The sequence below is a fragment of the Erythrolamprus reginae genome, chromosome Z (assembly GCF_031021105.1).
Source record: "Erythrolamprus reginae isolate rEryReg1 chromosome Z, rEryReg1.hap1, whole genome shotgun sequence".
NCBI classification, from domain to species: domain Eukaryota; kingdom Metazoa; phylum Chordata; class Lepidosauria; order Squamata; family Dipsadidae; genus Erythrolamprus; species Erythrolamprus reginae.
Genome location: NC_091963.1, coordinates 62594461 through 62615346, shown reverse-complemented (window position 1 = coordinate 62615346; position 20886 = coordinate 62594461). Strand labels below are relative to the sequence as shown.

Here is a 20886-nt window from a genome sequence, read left to right as displayed (position 1 = left end):
TCGCCATCAAGACTAGCACAGATCTTTCCAAAAACCAGACCAAATTGCTGGAGGTGTTCAAATCCGTCGGGAACCTTTTTCCATATTTGGTGGAGCTGTCCAAAGATAAAAAAATTATGGTCTAAAATAAAACATTGGATATTCGAGATTACGGGCACAAACCTACCTCTCAAGCCAGAGATCTTCCTATTGGGAATAATAGGCATAAAAATAAGGAAAACAGATTATCATATAATTCAACATATTATAACAGCAAGCAGAATATCAATAGCTCAAAACTGGAAAAGGGAGGAGGTACCATCAGACAGAGAAATAATTAAAAAAATATTTGACTGCGCCGAATATGATTCCCTAACACAAAAACTGAAAGATAATAAAGAAACAGAAAATATAACCACATGGGATAAATTCTATAACTGGATTGAGGAGAGAGAGAGAGAGACAAAAACGAGAAGAAACTAGAACAAATTACAAAGAGACCAGGAACGAAGAGAAAGGAGGAGAAGAACAAGACAAAACAACTTATTTGATTGCTCGCCGATATTCTACTCTTTTATTTATTTATTCAATATGAAGGAATATACCAGAAACATAACAATTAGAATTTGAAACGCAACACCTAGAAAAGGAAATACTAGACTAATAGATCAAGCAAATTTTAAGAAATAGGATACCACTGAAAATATAACCGGAAAAATGAAATATAAATATAACTGCAGGTTGGCAGAGGGGGGGGGGAAGGGGCGTCCTACGTTTGTTTTTTGTTTTTGTGTTTTTTTTTTGTTTTTTTTTGTTGTTTGTTAGTGTTAGATATGGTTTGTTCGACCTTAATGAGAATAACAATTAGATACATATGATAAGAACACCCTGTCCTGTCTATACTGTTTGTATTGTTTTTGTATATAGTTTTGTATATATACTCAATAAACTTTATTTTATAGAAATAAGACACAATTATTAGTTAAAAATATGACAGAAATACAGAAAAGACAATCAGAACATGTTACAGACATGAAGATAGTTAAGAAAGTGAAGTATTTAGGAATCTGGATTACAGCCAAAATCATATCTTTAAAAAATGATAACCACATGAAACTTATTGGCGAAATTAAAAAAAGATTTAGAAATATGGAACAATTTACAATTATCTTTCATGGGGAGAATCTCAACAATTAAGATGAATATACTGCCTAAGGTATTGCTTTTATTCCAGGTGATACCCATAAACCCAGGAGGGAAATTTTTTAAAGAGTTAACAAAGAAAGTTAGGAAATGTTTATGGCAAGGGAAAAAGGTGAGAATAAAATTAAGTGCATTAGAAGATATAAAAGAAAGAGGAGGTTTTGCATTACCTAATTGGAAATTATATTATCAGGCAGCAGCCCTATCCTGGATTAAAGATTGTATAACTTTAGAAAATAGAAGAATATTAAACCTGGAAGGTTATGATCTTATGCTTGGCTGGCATGCCTTCATTTGGTATGATTAGGATAAAACGCATTCTTATTTTAAGAAACATATGATGAGAAAATCTCTACTAGAGGTTTGGAAAGACATAAAGAAAGATAATTTCTTAACTATTCCTGATTGGATCTCTCCAATAGAAGCAATTTGCCACCCTAACCTAATGCAGGAAGGGGAGATACCGAAATATAAAGAATTAATAGATGATCAAATGGAATTAAAATCAAGACAAAAATTACAGGAAGAGGGAACAATAATTGATTGGTGGCAATATACACAGATACTGTCTAGGTATCAAAGAGATACTAAAATATATACATTTAGGAAGAGTAAAAACTTCCTAGGAAATTTGTTAATTACAAACCAGAGAAAACTAATAGGGAAAGCATATAAATATATGATAGGATATAAAAATATAGACCAGACTTTGAAAGACAATATGATAAGTTGGTGCAAAAATGTAGGAAGCGAAATTGACTTAGAAATCTGGGAAAAAGTTTGGACATAAAACTGGAAAATAACTAAATCAGTTTCATTAAAAGAAAACCAGATTAAGATGTTTTATAAGTAGCACCTACCACCCAATAGAATCGCCAAGATGTTCCCCAACATGTCTCCAAATTGTTGGAAATGTAAGCGAGAAATAGGTTCCTAATATCACCAATGGTGGACCTGCCATAAAGCTAAATCATATTGGAATAACATAGAAAATGGATAAAAGAAATTACCCTACAGGAGATAAAGAAAACCCCAGAATTCTTTTTATTAGGTATAACAAACCAAAAATACAAAAAAGATATCTTTTACTTAATTACTCACATTTTGACAATGGCTAGGATAGTATATGCGCAAAATTGGAAGGGAGAAGCCATTCCCAAGGAGGATGAAGTAATAAGGAAAATGATAGAATGTGCTGAAATGGATATGTTGACAAGGCGGTTAAATAATCAAGAAGAATCTGACTTTTACAATATTTGGGATAAGATTTATTTATGGGTTAAATAAAAAAAACAATTTTTTTTTACTAAATGTCTTGAAAGCAAAGTAAATGTATAAAAATAGCTTATTTTTCTAGAATTGTCATTATTAACGGTTAAATTTTATAAAACAAAAATTCTTCTTTTCATTCTAACTGTTGTGTTTGAGTCGCCAAAGCCGTGGGAACTGCCGTAGCCGCTTGCCGCTTGTTATTTTGCTAACTGTGTGCCTAGGCTGCTGGGCTAGCCCTGCCTGAGAAGACCAACCGATCTGTTTCCTGGGTGATTCTTCGTGGCTCCGTGAGAATTGAAAGCCATCAAGACGACCAGCTGGGGCTCGGAAAATGGCGACTGCTAGCATTTTTTTGAGTTGCCAGAGCCACGGGAACTGCCAGACTGCCTGCTGCTTGCCGTTCCCTGCCTGCCTACTGCAGCCGTGGAAATAAGTTTCTGAGGTAGCTGAACTGCTGGAATTGGAGTCCTGGGACGCCAGGGTGTCAAATGGTGGGGGCACCTGGCGTCAGAGGGGCTACTGACGAAGTGGAAACTCGGACTTTCTGCTACCATGGGGCAGAGAGTTGTGCCAGAGGAAGAGAGAGAGAATGAGAGAGACTGCACTAGAACTAAGCGGAGATTGTCCAGAGACAGGTTGGAGATTGTTCAGGGCTGCAGAAGATGGGAGGCTCTGGAGATGTTGCCCAAGAGTGATAACTTCTGGAGGGCGACCAGAGCAACCGATGAGAACCATCATTGTCCAAGCGAGGTAAAGAGACAGGACCTCAGAGTGCTGACCAATGATAGGGGCCAGCACTGAGGGGACAACCTATCATTATTTCCAGAGACCTGGATATCAGCTTTAGACTTTCTAGAACTTGCCAGACTGTACTCTGGCGCCATCTTGCTGTTGCTGCTGTTTTTAAATAACTTTCTGGCTGACTTATGACCAAGAACTATTAATTAATAACCGATTCCCTATTTTATATATTTTTGTATATTTTATAACCAATTTTTTTATGCTTATTGTCTTTAGCTAAATTATCTGGGGGTTTTAATTGACACATAATTGGGATGGATCCATATTAATTTTTTTAATTAATTTATTGTGGGGATTTTTAAAGGATGGATGAATGGGATGGGTGGAATGGTGGGAATGATATATATGAGTTGAATGAATGAGGGGGAAGGTCAAGGTTGGAAGGTTGGGATGGGAGGGCTGATTTGTATGGAATTAATGAGTGGGGTGGATGGGATGATATGTATATGAATAATGGGAATAGTATGAATGTTGAATTTAGCCTACCTAGCGATGGAGAGGCAGGAAGGAAGGGCGCAGAGGGGTGGCAGAGGGCCAGAATATCCCAGTCTTGCTGGGGAGAGGTAGATATGGCGGAAGTCATGGGGCTAGCCGTTCTAGAGGAAGAAGGGATCGCTGCTTAAAAGCGATCCCTTGTTCCGGTACCGTGAGCTAAACCCGGGGTCCTAGTGACGAGTGCAATCTGGGCCCTGGGCTCAAACTGCTGCTGCTCAATGCCAGATCAGTCATAAACAAAGCTCTCCTCATCCAGGATTTGATCCTGGATGAGGAGGCCGATCTGGCATGTGTGATTGAAACCTGGCTGGGCCCAGAGGGAGGAGTTCCTCTCTCGGAAATATGCCCAGCCAGGTTTCAAGTATGGCACCAGGCTTGACCCCAGGGAAGGGGGGGGGGAGTGGCTATTGTAGCCAAGGAGAACCTTCGCCTGCGTAGACTAGTTGCCCCTGAGATTGAGTCCCTCCTTGTGAAGTTGGACTTAGGGGTTCAGATGGGCTTGTTACTCACGTACCCGCCTCCCAGCTGCATGTCAACAGCCCTGCCTGTGCTGCTCGAGGAGGTGGCCGGATTGGCGGTGGAGTTCCCTGGACTTATTGTCCTGGGGAACTCCACATCGGAAAAAGAATCCGAACCTCATATATAAACTGAATAAACAAAATCTCACAGCCAACCCCCACTCAGTAAAAGACCTTGGAATACTAATATCAAATGATCTAAGTGCCAAAGCCCACTGCAGCAATATCGCCAGAAAGGCTTCTAGAGTTGTTAACCTGATCCTATGCAGCTTCTGCTCTGGCAATCTCACACTACTCACCAGAGCCTACAAACCTTTGCCAGACCCATCCTTGAATACAGTTCATTTGTCTGGAACCCATATCACATCTCGGACATCAACACCCTTGAAAATGTCCAAAGATACTTCACCAGAAGAGCCCTTCACTCCTCCACTCGAAACAGAATACTTTACGAAAGCAGACTATCAATCCTAGGTCTAGAAAACTTAGAACTACGTCGCCTTAAACACGATCTAAGTATTGCCCACAAGATCATATGCTGCAACGTTCTACCTGTCAATTACTACTTCAACTTCAATCGCAACAACACCCATAATTGGTGGTGATGTACTCGTTTTGTCTGGCATACAAGACGAAAGAGGATGTGTTTAAGAGGAGATCCGACAAGGATTTACGTGATCAGTGGAACAGATGACCGCCGGATCACGGGATCATCAAAAAGTCCGATTAACTTAACAGTCCCTAAAGGGCTTGTTAGGCGGTGACTCCCCCACAGGCATCAGACCGCCCTTGGTACCACTCAGAAGTCTGCCCATAGAAGTGTTCAAAGTCTGAGAGACCCCATGATGACAGGGGTAATTTGGAAGGGAGGAGTCCAGATTTACACTTCTCTTTTGTCTCCACAAGTATGAGGAGTAGAGCCCACGTGCGTGAATCAGACCAGGTGGTAGCTTGGAAGCCAGAGGCCAAATAAGGAGGGCAGTGGCCTACCAGTCGTGCGGCCAGTACAAACTCTGCATCACGACAGTGCACCCCCACGGAAATTGTGTGAAATGGACCTACCATAACATTGTGTGGGACATAAGTTGTAACTCCTTAAGGTCTTGGTGCACCCGTACTCCGACATTGGTAAGTATTTTCACAAATCCTGAAACTACGTGAGAGTGTATGCTTGACCAGGTGGCTGTGTAGTGCCCCTATTAAATAAGGAGCATTGAGCAAATGTGACTACGAGCCAGGGTCAGACATGTGCCTCTCTTTGAGAATAGCACTAGAGGTGGCATATTCCTGACCCTGGCTCGTAGTCACATCCGCTCAATGCTCCTTATTTAATAGGGGCACTACACAACCACCTGGTCAAGCATACACTCTCACGTAGTTTCAGGATTTGTGAAAATAGTTGCCAGTGTCGGAGTCTGGACTAGGTAATTTTTTTGTAATTTCTCCTTATTTTAAAATTATTTTATTTTATTACATGTTATTTTATTTTTTATTATTATTATTTTCCATTTCCCCTGTTTTTTAATAATAATATAGCACACTTAAATTGGCCATTGCTGTAAGTGAGGTATGCCCACACAAGTGCATCCAAAATGGCTGCCACCGGCCTAGAGAGGCCCTCAAAATGGCCACTTCCCTTATTACCACTTCCAAAAGGACCACTATGAATTTCCTGGAACATCCAAAATGGCCACCAGCCACATGGCATGGAAGTTAATGTATTCAAAATGTTTGTCACTCACTCAGCCTCATTCAAAATGGCCGCTTGTGAAGAGAAGATTGTTGGCTGCAGGAAGAAACTTCATAGACTGCAGAAAGGGCAGCCCTGGTGAGCAGGTAAGACAACAGAACAGTGGGCAACAACGATTTGTGGGCCAGCTGGTCAGTGGGCCTCATTATAACAATAGTAAAGGACACTCAACAGCCAGAACTCCTCAGAGGGAGCCAAGAGGCTATGGTCTAGTGCCACAGTGGCAATTTCTTGGCCAGCCGAGAGGCTGAATAAGGAGGCTTGGGGAAGCTGTCAGCCTGATCAGAAGGGCCAAGAATTAATTTGGAAAGGCCAGGTGACCACAAAGGGTGCCGAAAGCCTTATTCACGTATTTTGGCCATAGCACTCAAAGCTAAGGCCTGCCTGTCTTATCGCCCCACATTTCAACCATTTGTTGTGAGCTTGGCCTCATCCCACTTCCCCCATCTTACAGCCAGCATCTGGCAGTAAGGAATGAGTGGGCCTTCTGTTGGAAGGTACGAGCGACAGCTGGAATCGAAATCCCAAGTCTGCCTCAACCCAACTATAGGCCAGATTGATGTTGGGGAAGCATGCAAGGGGAAAGAAACTCACGATCAAAGGATGACAGAAGTAGATAATAGTTAGGAACTCTTGACTGGTAGCAATTGTTGGAAGCAAAGGCATGCATCCTGGACTAGAACTGAGTCGAGGAGGGGGAATATAAGACTCATTCCTGATTGGCTATCGGATAAGGTCAAACCTATTCCTCCTACCATGGAGAACAGAGCAATGACCTTGTTGGCACACTTTCATCACTAAAAAAAGAACGTCAAAGAATCCTTTTCAATTTTTGCGAAAGGAAAGACATAACTTTTTAATACTTCCTATCATGTCGTGCCTTCTGCATGCTATTAAATATAAGAAAGTTTAAAATACAAAAAATCCTATAATTTCATGTACAGTTCTTCGGGTTAAGCAGCAGCAGCATAAGGTCACAATGTAGCAAAAATGAACTCAACTTATTTAGAAAGCATTTTGGAATATGCATCTTTTATTAACTGTGAATTCTTTCTTCTCTCCTCCTCTCCTTACCACCTTCACTTTCTCCAAAAACAATTATAAATTATATAATCAACTTTTATATATATGAACCTTCTTCCAGCAGGATTAAAACATTGCTACCATAGAAAATGCTAGGGAAAATAAGAGCTAGTCCAACTTTTCTCATAGGTCTTTAACAGAAATGAATATGTTGTAATTTCTAAGTACTTACGATAAGGAGGATCCATATAACCATTTCTGGGATCCATGGCAAAGACTGCCCCACAATAAGGTACCAAAGGCTCAGAAAGATGTGATACAGATCCATGGATCTCCTTTTTGATTAAAGAAGCTCTTTCTTCACTAGATGTGGAAGGTTCTTCACTAATTTTACTGAGGCCTTGTCCACTTTGTGGCTGCATTGTAATTGTGTTTTTTCTCTCCGTGTGAAATGTTTGTCCAGGACTTTCATCCTCTAGGATGGAAAAGACAAATTAGAGAAAGAAAGAAGTGAAACTTTCTACTCTGCTATGACATTCAATTAGTTTTCTTTACAAGTTTTCCCAGCCCTTTAAAAAAGCAAGCACCTGTGTGGTTATAAAAAAAGTTTCCTAAAAAAAAGCGAAGGTATCTAAACCATTAAGTGCAAGTTGGATTTACACTGGAGAGCATCTTCAGCCCATTCCTTAATACATTTACCAGAGAGTCCATTCATCATACAGAGATACTGACTGGCTGCCCCCATAACACATTTCTGGGACAAGAAGGTTTAGAAGTTTTTTTGTGGGGGGAAACAATTTGTCACAAATCACAGAAGACCCCTGCTAGCAGAAACTAAATCAAGCTTAGCCACCTACTGTGCTTTATGCTTCCCAGCATGGTCCTTCATATCCAAAAAGGAGAGACTGGTGGAAACAGAAAGCTCCTTGCCATTAAATAAAAATATACTTATCACATTTTTGAAAAAATAAAGGATTTTATCATCCTTCCAAAAAAGGTGCATTGAAGATATGAAAGCAAATGATACAGAATTTGGGGGGAGAAAAGTTACACAGTCAGCATTTACTACTTGAAAAATTATCTCAATATGTGCCATAACACCTATTTATGAACAACATGGCTGGCAAGTGTAGATTCAATTCAATTATTATTCTTTTTCTACAAACATTGTAACTTTATATTTTCAAGTATCACATCTGTCCATGCAAAACAAGAGATTTTGTCTTTAACAAAAGGCTGTTCCCATTTCCTATAGTTGAAAATACATTTACGACATTTTAAATATTCATCTAAAATATAAATCAGCAAAATTATTTATAAATATAATTATCAAATCTAGGAATTATAGTTGCCTACAGTAGCCTACAGCCTACAATCAGTGAATATCCATAGCTGATATTTACACAGGTTTCATGTACTGTTACTACTATATAATGTGTGAAATAGCCTATAGCCTATAAGAAGATAAATCTAATACATTCTAAGAATATATCTATTATTGTTTAATAGTTATAAAATACATTAAGAAAAAAATTAAGCAGTATTAAGCAAAGTAACAATTAGATTAGGGGATGATATAATTTATGTCATTATGATTTTGAAAAAAACCACTAGAGGAATTTTTACTTTTTAAAAAAGTTTTAATAGATTTTAAACTATTTCAGATGTGTTGCATGTTTGGAATACCTAATGTAAACTTTAAAATATTTGAAGCTTTGATTTTACATTCATTAAAATAAGTATTTCTTCATTTGCCAAATGCCATTAGTTTTCAAAAAAACTGAAAAATGTTTAAGCATTAATTCTCTTGGATTGAAAAGCTGGTCCTGAAAAGTACAAGTAAAAGGAAAGAAATCCAAGACTTTTTTTAAATTTGATACATCCAAGAATCTTTTGGTAAACAATAAAATTGCAATAAAATAACATGCTTAGAAATAAAACAGACTACATTAACCTTCCTCTCTAATTTAATACTTTTTCATAATATATCCTTTGCAGCTTATCCCAAATTTTCACAAGCAAGATCTATTTTTCTTTGGAGATGGAGATAAATTGAGACAATTCTACAATATTCAGAAAGTTTTCACATACTTTATTCAAATAAATTTAGATTAAAATACCATGCTAAGTGAACTTAAGTTTTTAACATAAATATGCTACAAAGATTGTGGAGTTATGTTTAAATCTTACTCAATTTACCCCATAGTATAATATACAGATAAACCAATACTTTGTACTGGTCTCATCCTATCCAAACAACTAACATTTACTAAGAGCTGCAGAAGTGAAGTACATTTCAAAATAAACTGCATGGAGATGGTTGGTTTTATTTATATTTATTTATTTATTTATATTAATTTTTTCAAAGTTTCATCTTCTTTTCTTCTCTCATTGTAATTGGATCTGAATTACTTAACAAAAAGATTTTATACAGAAGTGCTATATAACTTGGAAGCTTCTACAGTCGGGGGGGGAGAGTATTTGATAATTACAAAAACATGAAGAAATTTGCATCTCTTTCTTTCATAGAAATGGAAACTGCTGTCCAAAATAACTATTTTTCCTGCTCTTTTGTGGCATTTTTTTCATTAATGAGAAATTACTAATCTCTAGTAAGAGTTCATTTCAAGTCCTGCACTGCAAGAACTTCTTTTCAAAGGGACAGATGAAAAACACAGTGTTTGCAATCCAGAATACAAATAGCCAAGTGGTTTGAAATAGCACTCTACAACTGAAAGGAAAACTTTTGGGGCAATAATTCTACCATCTCTTATAACTGCAGTAAAACCACTTGAGTGAGCCAAATATGAAAGCTGCTTAATCTTGTTCTGTTTCAGCTGAATTGTTCACTAAAATGTAAAAGTCTCTGGAGACAAGCTGTGCCAGGCCAAATTATTGACAGTAACAGACAGTACACCATGGCAACAAGTGGAGATCTATAGCAAAAATGTAAGCAAACAAGCTTCTTTTCCAGCAGCATCTGCCAATTGAGTCTTAAAACTAGAATTGTTACAGCTTGTCTAGATTAAAGGTGGTGCATCTATTTGGGTCTATTTGGCTTCTCTCTACCAAAGGGAGAACAAATAGCAAACCAAATGCCAACTGAAAGCCAAATTAATTTCAGTTATGACTATTTTATACATTTCTTCAGTTTTATTGTAGCACCAGAAACAGAATGCATTTCCACCACTCTAGTTTTAAACTTTCAAGAACATTCAATCATTTAAAACTGTTTCCAATTCCAAATAAATCAAAGTGTCCCTTCAAACGTACATTTGAAAGGGACACTTTTTCCTCCAATACAAATGGATTGAAAGAAGAATATTCTGAGTATGTGCAAGGTGTTTTCCCAAACCTAATATCTGAATCTAGGGTAAGTCTTCCATATCAGATGTAGATTCCAAATATATTGGAGCATTAACATCTCTCATTTTTCAAGCTATGCTCTTAATAGCAAAATATATTGGGACACAGTCTGACCTCTATGTAACTTTCCATTGTATGTCTTGATTGTATGCAATGATATAAATAAAACAAAAGATAGAATTTATTTAGCTATATTTATACCCAAAAAATTTAGCACGTCAAAACATATTATTATATTAATGTTGATCGCTCACTTTGAAATCTAGAAAAAAACATACATACAAATAATGGGTATGCCCATATGTTAAACTTAAGTAAACTTTTTTTCTTCTTTTCAGTAGCTATAAGAAAAGATATTTCAAACAATAAATAAAATACCATTTTTAAATTTAAAAAGTATATTCAAATGTTTGTTTGAAAAAGAAAAATATTATTAGGATGCTTCAAAAAATTTAAATTTTAGATTCATTTGTCTTTATGATGTAAGCAATTAAGGAGAATCTGTTAGTTATGATTCTTGTAAGACACCCAAAATATTAGTCAGGCAAGGTACTTACAACTCAATCAAAAGTCTCTTTCCTTGATTTCTGGAAGCTGTTCTCTTGACTAAAATTCTCTAGCTAGTGCTTTCGTAGCTCTCTCACTTTATGACTCTAGTTCCTCCCCCCCCCCAACACTCTCACTATCTCCCTCTTTCTCTCACAGAGGCTGTGCTTCTCCCATTTAGAGGAATTAAAATTAGTTGGTGCCATACTAAATTTAACACGTTCATTAGTATTCTTCCAGAATGCTTGGTAGCGAATTCTCCCTATTCAAACATCTCTCTCAAGCTAAGGGGTCAGACGATTAATCATTAAATCAAACTAATGTCACATTATCACAATCAGCTAAGAGAAGGAGGGTTTATTATTTCAGTTTATGCTAAATAAATAGTTTTACTAAAAGTGTTCAAGCAAGGTCAACAGCATCTTCAATTATAAGGCAAACTTAACACAAGTCATTCTAAACCAAACTACTCTGTATTGACTTAAGCATGAGCTGTACTCTGCAGATTGCCACTGGCAGGCTTGTACAGGAATGCATATTGTACATTTCTCCTTCGTTGTCATCTTCTTTTTAAGCAAAAGGTAATCTTTTCTTTGCCAGAATTGGTGACTTGCATAGAGACTGCTCATTCACGCCAACGAGCAAGCTGCTCAGCTCAATTCATCCCACACAAAGGCTGAAGACCAGACCCCAATGGACCGAGTGAAACATGCTTAAAACTAGGCTCTCTATTGTGACTGAAATTCTTAACATCTTTTCAAAAAGCAGAGAATGCCTTGAGGCTAAAGGAAGAAACAGGCTAATGGTGAATTGGGAATACTGAACAAATTTCAGAGCCCCTACTCCAAGCTTTTGAGGTTGAAAGCAAGCTCTATCCTTTCATGTTTCAAAGTCCTTTTTGCTCCCGCAGTGTCACAGAAGGATTTGAAAAGAAAGTAATTGTACTCACAGTCTCCTGTATCAGAGCTTACATCCTATTTCTGGCATTTTGGAATACTTCCCACAATAATGGTGCATATAGCTCAATCCCTTAACCAGCCTGCACTAAGCAATTGCTCATTAAATTGCTGGTATAAAATGCCTTTTAAGTTCAAGGTCTGGATATAAGATTTCTAGTACTCAAATTTTCATTTACTAAGAAACTTGCCATCATTAAATTACCAAAATGGAGCCAAGCAGTGGTACTTTTCCAATGAAATAGCACTTATGGCTGATACATCAAATTCTCTTTTCCACTTAAAAAAGTACAATGCAATGAAAAAATGCTTAATACAAGAGTTAACTAAGAAAGTAGAGATAAAAAAAAGGAAAATCAAAAATTGGAAGGAAAACTTGGAATCCGGATAGAAGAAAAAATTAAGTACTTAGGTGTAAGTATAACTGCAAAAGCCACAACAATTAAGGATGATAACTATCCACAACTACTTGGAAAAATAGAGGAGAAACTTATTAAATGGAATAAATTACCTATTTCAATGATAGGTAGAATCTCAGCAATTAAAATGGTAATCCTCCCAAATTATTGTATCTCTTTCAAACAATCCCAACCAATTTAAATAAGAAATAATTTGAAAAATTGAATAAAATGTTGACAAATTTTGTATAGGCAGGGAAAAGGCCAAGAATTAGATTGTCCTATTTACAGGAAAACAGGAGACAAGGGGGCTTTGGACTCCCCGATTTTCAACTTTACCACCAAGCGGCAATAATAGCTTGGCTCAAGGAATGGATTATTTTAAAAAATAAAAGACTTCTGCTTGAGGGACATGACTTACATCTGGGCTGGTACGCATTTATTATGGACGGAAAAGATAAAATACCTACTTACTTTAAGAGACATAGTCAGAAATGTCAGAAATGACATATGGACAAAAATTAAAAATCAGCATTATTTACAAATTCCTGGATGGTTCTCCCCAATGGAGGCTACCATGCACCCCAACACAATTGATACTAAAAAAATAATTACATATTATGACTTGCTAAATGAAAGAGAATTAAAAACAAATATACAATTAGATAGTGAAGGAATTAAAATTGATTAGTGGCCACTAATGCAAATACTGTAAAAGCAAAATTTGAAGAAGATAAAAGAAAAAGAGGAATACTAAAAAAGAAATCAGAGTTAGACTTGATAATATTAGGCCAAGACAAAAAAAATGATTTCTAGAATATACAATTTTCTGTTAAAACACAAAATGCAGCGTTATAACTTAAAAGGGAATATCCAAAGCTGGCACAAAAATTTTGAATATGATATTAATTCAGATAAATGGGACATAATTTGGAATAAAAATGATAAATTAACCAAATTGGTCACCTACAAAGAAAATATATCTATGGAGAGGGGCGGCATACAAATCTAAATAATAATAATAATAATAATAATAATAATAATAATAATAATAATAATAATAATAATAATAATAATATCTAAAATGTATTATACATGGCATCTCCCACCAGAACGACTGGCGCAAATGTACCCCTTAATAAAACCAAATTGCTGGAGATGTAATGAGAAAGCAGGGACTTATTTTCACATATGGTGGACCTGTCCACAAATAAAAAATTTTTGGAGTAAAATACAAAATTGGATAGAGGAACTGACTAAAATTCAAATTAACAAAAAAACTGAAGTATTTTTATTAAGCATCATAGATCAGAATATGAAAAAATAAAACAATATTACTTAATATTACATATTTTGACAGCGGCCAGAATTTCAATCGCACAATTCTGGAAACAGAAAGATCTACCAGATGACTCCATACTACTAAGAAAAATTATGGACTGTGCCGAAGCATACATGATGACACTCAAAATAAACAATAAAGAAGACTCCAAATATTATAAAACATGGAATGATTTTTATGAATGGTTAAAAATAAGAAATAAATAAAAATGAGATATTTATATGAAATAGATATATATACATATTTTTTAAAAAGGAATGAATTTACATAAACGTTAAACTCTTTGAGACAAATTATGAATAATTTGATATATTATTATACCTATGATGGATTCTAAGCGGTCAAAAGCACAACAAAATCGTAAATTAAGTGAATAACCAAAACCAATTTTCTTACATTATCGCTCGTATCAGCCGTTGAACTGACTTACTCTAAGATGTGTTTGATGAATATGTACAAAATAATTAATCATTAGGTATTTTTTTGTTTGTTATGTTTTTAATGTAAATAATTCAATAAAAACTACTTTAAAAAAAAGAAAGTAGAGATCCCTATGTGTAAAAAGAGTTCTACATTTTGGAAACCCTGAACTTTACTTATGAATGATGTAACAATCTGTATGTTATATCCAATTAACTGTATGTCTGGCTTTTTATTTATACTATTCATGTAAATCCCCTATATCAAAATACACCAACTAGGATCTTATTAAAATTTATACTTGTCTTAATATTAAATATTAAATAATATGCATAAAAGTCTGCTGGATGTTTTCACTTTTGAGTTGTCACTAAAGTAACTGAACCCATGCTCTATAAATTGTGAAATAAATGCTCGCTCCCTCCCTCTCTCTCTCTTTTGTCTCTCTCCCTCCCCCCCCCCTCCCTTCTCTATGTAAACTTAGTCTCTCTGCCTGTATCAACAAGAAATGTACTGTTTCCATTGTGGAAGGCAAATTACTAGCTATTTAAATAAGGGATTCCCCTCCCCCCGAGAAAAAAGGGTTAAGTATAAGAATACAATCAGTCTTCAACTTATGATGGCATTGTGTTCACTGATGGTTAAATAAATTTTAATCTTTTTTGAAGGAGTCATTATGTGGATGGTGGGCATTTTTCCTTGAAAACAGAAGTAAATGCCAATTTCAGACAGAAAATATCATAAATTAACATTATGGGACACTGTAAACAGCTATAAATGAAAGCCAAATATATTCCAAACTTGCAAAGAAGTGATTAATAAAATTAGGGAGAGTGTATAGATCTATTTAAAACTTTGACAATGGCAATGCACATTTGATTGTGTGCAAATTCAGGTAGGAAAAGGCAGCTAAAATTTTGTTTCTGTTTTGTTGCAATGCAGCAATATACAGTCAACATTTTTCATTGCTTGCTCCCATAGCAAAATACCTTAATGACTACCTCATGTTCCCTATTGAATGGGTATACTTTTAACTAGAAGCATGTTACTATCCATGCTGGCTTCTTTAGTGGGTACCAATCCCTGCTCAGTTACAGAACTTCATCTCAAAAGTTTGGCAAACCACTTAATAGAATATGATTTGATTGATTGATTGATTGATTGGATTTATAGACTGCCCCTCTCCAAGGACTCAGGACGGCTTACAACATACAAAAGAAAAACCATAAAATACAAGGGTCCTAAATCCAATTAATTTCAAGTAATTCATCTAATATAAAATCCCTACTTACATTAAAAGTCAGTCATTTCCACTCCAACAACAAACATGCATTCATAGGCCAGGCTTGGCAGCATTCATAGTCCCAAGCTTGGCAACATAGAAGAATCTTCAGACTCTTGCAGAAGGCGAGGAGGGAGGGAGAGTACAAATCTCTGGGAAGAGCTGATTCCAGAGGGCCAGAGCCCCCACAGACAAGGCTCTTCCCCTAGGCCCTGCCAAGTGATATTGTCTAGTTCAGGGTTTCCCAACCAGTGTGCCGCGAAGCTCCTAGGGAAGCTCCAGCTGGGCAGGGCGCTGCCGGTGCCAGTACCTCCGACCTGGAGCTCCCACTCGAAGCTGCCCCCAGCTACTGCCCGATGCCGCTGTTACCAGCGCTCTCCTGTTGGGCCCCAAAGAAGGAAGGCGGGAAAAAGGCGAGCTTCATTCTTCGCGCCTTTTTCCCGCCTTCCTTCTTTGGGGCCCAGCAGGAGAGCGCCGGCAACAGCAGCATCAGGCAGTAGCCGGGGCACAGTTGCGAGTGGGAGCTCCAGGTTGAAGGCACCAGCACCGGCAGCGCCCCACCTAGCTGGAGCTTCCCTGGCATCGGCGGCAAGTGTTCTTTGGAGCCTGGCGGGAGGGCACCGGCAGCGAGAGCAGGAGGGCGCCATCAGCAGCGGCACCAGGTAGTAGCCGGGGAATGGCGGTGCCAAGAGCTCCAGGGCGGAGGCACCGGCAGTGCCCCGCCCAGCTGGAGCTTCCCTGGCGGGGGCGGCAACCAGTATCCTTTGGGGCCTGGCGGGAGGGCACAGGCGGTGGGAGCGGGAGGGTGCCAGCTGCAGCGGCCCCAGGCAGTCGCAGGGAGATGGCGGCGGCGAGAGGGAGCTCCAGGGTGAAGGCACTGATGGTGGCGGTTGGACGTGCTGCTGGATGCCGTACATGCTGGTGCTGCGGGGCTGGCACTAGCTCGCTGGCTGGGCCGGAGGTGCCAGCCCCACGCCCATGCCCAGCGCCAGCATATATGGCGTTCAGCAACACATTCAGCTGCCGCCATCAGAGCTCCCGCTCGCAGTCAGCCGCTCTGCCGCCACCCCTGGCTACTGTCCGATGCCGCTGTTGTCGGCGTGGTATAACGAGAGAGAGAGAGAAAGAGAAAGAAAGCGAGATAGCAAGAGAGGTAGAGAGAGAGAGAGAGAGAGACATAGCAAGACAGGCAGACAGAGAAAGAAAGAGAGACATAGCAAGAGAGAGAGACATAGCAAGAGAGGCAGAGAAAGAGAGACATAGCAAGAAAGGCAGAGAAAGAGAAAGCGAGAGAAAGAGAGACATAGCAAGAGAGGCAGAGAGAGAGAGAGAAAGAGACATAGCAAGAGAGACAGAGAGAGAGAGAAAAAAGAGAAACAGCAAGAGAGACAGAGAAAGAGAGAGAGAGAGAGAGAGACAGAGAAAGAGGCAGAGAGAGAGAGACATAGCAAGAGAGGCAGAGAGAAACAGAGAGAGAAAGAGAGACATAGCAAGAGAGACACAGAGAGAGAGAGAGACATAGCAAGAGAGACAGAGAAAGAGAGAAAGAGAGACATAGCAAGGGATGCAGAGAGAGAGAGAAAGAGAGACATAGCAAGAGAGAGAAAAAGAAAGAGAGATAGAGAGAGAGAGAGAGAGAGAAAGAAAGAGAGATAGTAAGAGAGGCAGAGAGAGAAAGAAAGAGATAGCAAGAGACAGTGAAAGAGAGAGAGAGCAAGAGAGAGAGAAAGAAGTGAAGGAAGGAAGAGAGAGAGAGAAAGAGGGAGGGAGAAATAGAGCGAAAGGGAGGGAGAGATATTTTTTTGTCCAAACTTTTCTTTAGCCGCCCCCCCCCCCCCCGTTCAATGTTCACCAGGATTTTGAAAATATGAATAATGTGCCGCGGCTCAAAAAAGGTTGGGAAACACTGGTCTAGTTGACAGGATCTGGAGAAAGCAGACTCTATAGGGCCATAGCGGTTGGTGGGACTCATGCGGCAGGAGGCAGTCCCTCAAGTAATATAGTCCAATGCCATGTAGGGCTTTAGAATAGAATTTTATTGGCCAAGTGTGATAGTACACACAAGGAATTTGTCTTGGTGCATATGCTCTCAGCGTACATAAAAGAAAAAGATACATTTGTCAAGAATCACTTAATGATGGTACAACACTTAATGATTGTCATAGGGGTCAAATAAGCAATGAAGAAACAATCAATATTAATTATATTATATAATAATATAGGTCATAATCAACACTATGAATTGCATCCATAAACCAATCGGCAGCCAATGCAGTCTGTGGAGTGCTGGAGAAGCATGGGCATGCCTAGGACGACGCATGACCGCTTGTGCAACTACATTTTGCATGATTTGCAGTTTCCAAACATTCTACAAAGGTAGCCCCATGTAAGGAGCATTGCAGTAGTCGAACCTCAAGGTGATAAGGGCATGAGTGACTGTGAGTAGGGATTCCCTGTACAAATAGGGCCGCAACTGGTACATCAAGTGAACCTGGGCAAACACCCCCTCACCACAGCCAAAATATGATGTTCCTATGTCAGCTGTGGATCAAGGAAATGCCCAAGTTGCGGACCCTTTCTGAGGAGGTCAAAAGTCCCCCCGATCAGAGTGATGAACGGACAGATGGAAGTGTCCTTGGGAGGCAGAACCCACAGCCACTCCATCTTTTCGGGGTTGAGTCTGAGCCTGTTAACATCCATCAAAACCCTAACAGCCTCCAGTCACCGGTATATTACTTACATTGCTTCACTGAGTGGACAGGGGTGGAAATGTATAGCTGAGTATCATCAGCGTACTGATAGTAACTCATCCCGTTACCTCAAATGAACTCACCCAGTGCTTTCATGTAGATATTAAACAGCGGGGGGGGGGGGGGCTGACTCCTGAGGAACTCAACAAGGGAGGGACCTAGAAGTCGACCTCTGATTCCCTGCTAACACTAACTGTGGCTGAGGTAGGAGATGAACCACCATAAAACAGTGCCTCCCACTCCCAACTCCTCCAGCTGGCGCAGAAGGATTCCATGGTCGATGGTATTGAAAACCACTGAAAGGTCATGAAACACAAGGACAGAGCATAGACTCCTATCCCAGGCCTGCCAGAGATAATCTGTCAGCATGATCAAAGCAGTTTCAGTGCTGTAGCCAGACCTGAATCCTGACTTTTGAGGGTCCAGATAATCGGCTTCATCCAAGGACCATTGGAACTGAAGCGACACCATCTTCTCAACAACCTTCCCTATAAAGGGAAAGTTGGAGACAGCACGATAGTTTTTAAGTATAGTTGGATCCAGGGAAGGCTTTTTGAGGTGGGGGCACACAACTGCCTCCTTGTAGAGAGCCAGAAAGGACCCCTCCCTCAAAGAAGCATTGACAATCTCCTGGACCCAGTTCTGTATCATCTCCCTGCTGGCCGAGACCAGCCAGGAGGGACAGAGATCCAACAAACAGGTGGCGGAGCTCACAGGTCCCACAGAAAGTGTCCAGAGATACTTTACTAGAAGAGCCCTTGGCCGCATCAGGTTTTCCACAATAAAAGCTCTTACAAAAACATCCCAATGTTATCAAATGTTTTTATTTTTTCATCTTATTTTGTGTTAAAAAATAAAAATAAATTAACAAAATTCATAAAAAAATTAATCAATCAGTAATAAATAAATAAAATGAAAATGAAAATGAAAATGATAATAATAGTAATAATAATAATAATAATAATAATAATAATAATAATAATAATAATACAGCAGATATACAGGAGGAGACTGAAGAAACTACATATAGTTGCTGATTAGAGAAATGTAATTATTATTATTCAGATTCAAATGTCTGTATTAACAGTTCTTTAACATTTAACTTTCTGAACATGAATGGAACATTGAACATAAACAGTTTTGAACATGGCTTCTTCTGCCTACTCCTTGCTGCTAGAGATCTGGCAGCACTTACTCTTGCATAGCCGAGCCACATTTGGCTTAAGGGAGGAAGCAGTTAAGACCCTCAGTAGGCTTGAAGATGCTCATTAGTAAGTCTGGACCTGTACTTGGACTTATTGAATTTCAAGGTAGAGAAGAATTTTTCGCACAGGTACGTGCTCCCAAAAGACACATGGTCCGCTTGAATATTTGGGAAAGCTCAGGGAAGCTGAGGGGGGGGGGAGGAATTATCTCAAAAATTGCTAAAGTTTGTCTGCTTTTCCACTCAGCTCCTGAACTTGGCTTTGAGTTCAGAGTTGCACTGCAGGTCAATGAGCTCCATTTGAAGAACAGGAGGGGCATCTTGCACATCAAAGGAGAAGGGGTCCACAAAAATTTGAAATGTGGCTCTGTGCATCTTGAAGTCTGCAAATCTGTGATCAAATTCCTCCTGCAGCTTCAAAATGACATCCATATTCTCCTCACCACTGAATGGTGTGCCTGCATCCATGAATGCCTTGCATGCTGGGAAATGGCAAAGATTTGTCTGAGAAAGCTGGGCTTTCCATAACATAAGTTTTGTAGAGAATGCTCTCACGTTGTCATAGGCAGCACTGACAAGTTGCCCCTGGCCTTGTAACTTCTTGTTCAGTACATTAAGCTCATGTGTAATATCAACAAAAAAGCTAAGTCCCATAAGCCATTTTGGATCACTTAGCACAGGAACAGCAACCCCATCTTTCTCCATGAAGGTTTTCACTTCCGCTCTCAACTCAAAAAATCTCTTCAATATGTTTCCCCTGCTGAGCCAACGTACCTCGGTGAAGTAGAGCATATCCCCATATTCTGACTCCATTTCCTCTAAAAAAGCACAAAAACTTCTGTGCTTTAAGCTCCTGGATCTGATACTCCTCAGCATGTCTAGTTGTGTAATGACATTTCAAATTGTATTCTTTGTGCACCTGCAACTTTCTCTGGGCAAGTAAGATACATCGGGATGCCCCTGTGCTCAACAAAGAAATATTGTACTTCCCACTTTTCCTGAAATTGTCTGTGCTCATCACCAACCTTTCTATTCGCTGCAGGCTTTGAAAAAGACATGTTTGGGGCTGTGTAATATATAATTCCACTTGGTGTCACTATTTCAGTGTTTAGCGGCTAAACTTTAGCCAATGCATCTTTTCTGCTTTTTTTCTGTCTTGCTGAGTAGCAATTTCCGTGGCCACCTCCGCTTCTGAGCCCAGGGTAATGGCGCAAGTTCGCAATAAGCCCAGCTGATGTCCCGCCTCCGAGAGCAACATACCCCATCGTGATTGGTAGGTTCATTCAGCTCTGCACACAACACTGAAAAGTGCCATTTGTATCAAACTCGGGCTGCACTAACATAAAACTTTGATATTGAGGTGGGGGCCGCAAACTATTGTCCTGAGGGCCGCAGCTGGCCTGTGGGCCACAAGTTTGAGACCCTTGGTATAGAGAATATGTACAGATAAAACTCCGAAAATTAGAATATAGTGCAAAAGTTCATTTATTTCAGTAATGCAACTTAAAAGGTGAAATGTAATATATGAGAGAATCATTGCATGCAAGGTAATATAGTTCAAGCTGTGATTTATTTTGTTAT

General features: G+C 39.0%; 1 protein-coding gene across 1 annotated transcript in view; it reads right to left on the bottom strand.

Moving 5' to 3' along the window:
- The window catches only part of GLI3 (GLI family zinc finger 3), a 407618-nt gene that overhangs the window by 310891 nt on the left and 75841 nt on the right, over positions 1 to 20886 (bottom strand). The window contains exon 4 of the mRNA XM_070728251.1: positions 7274 to 7516. Within this exon, the coding sequence (XP_070584352.1) occupies positions 7274 to 7516 (243 nt within the window). The remainder of the gene's footprint in view (positions 1 to 7273; positions 7517 to 20886) is intronic.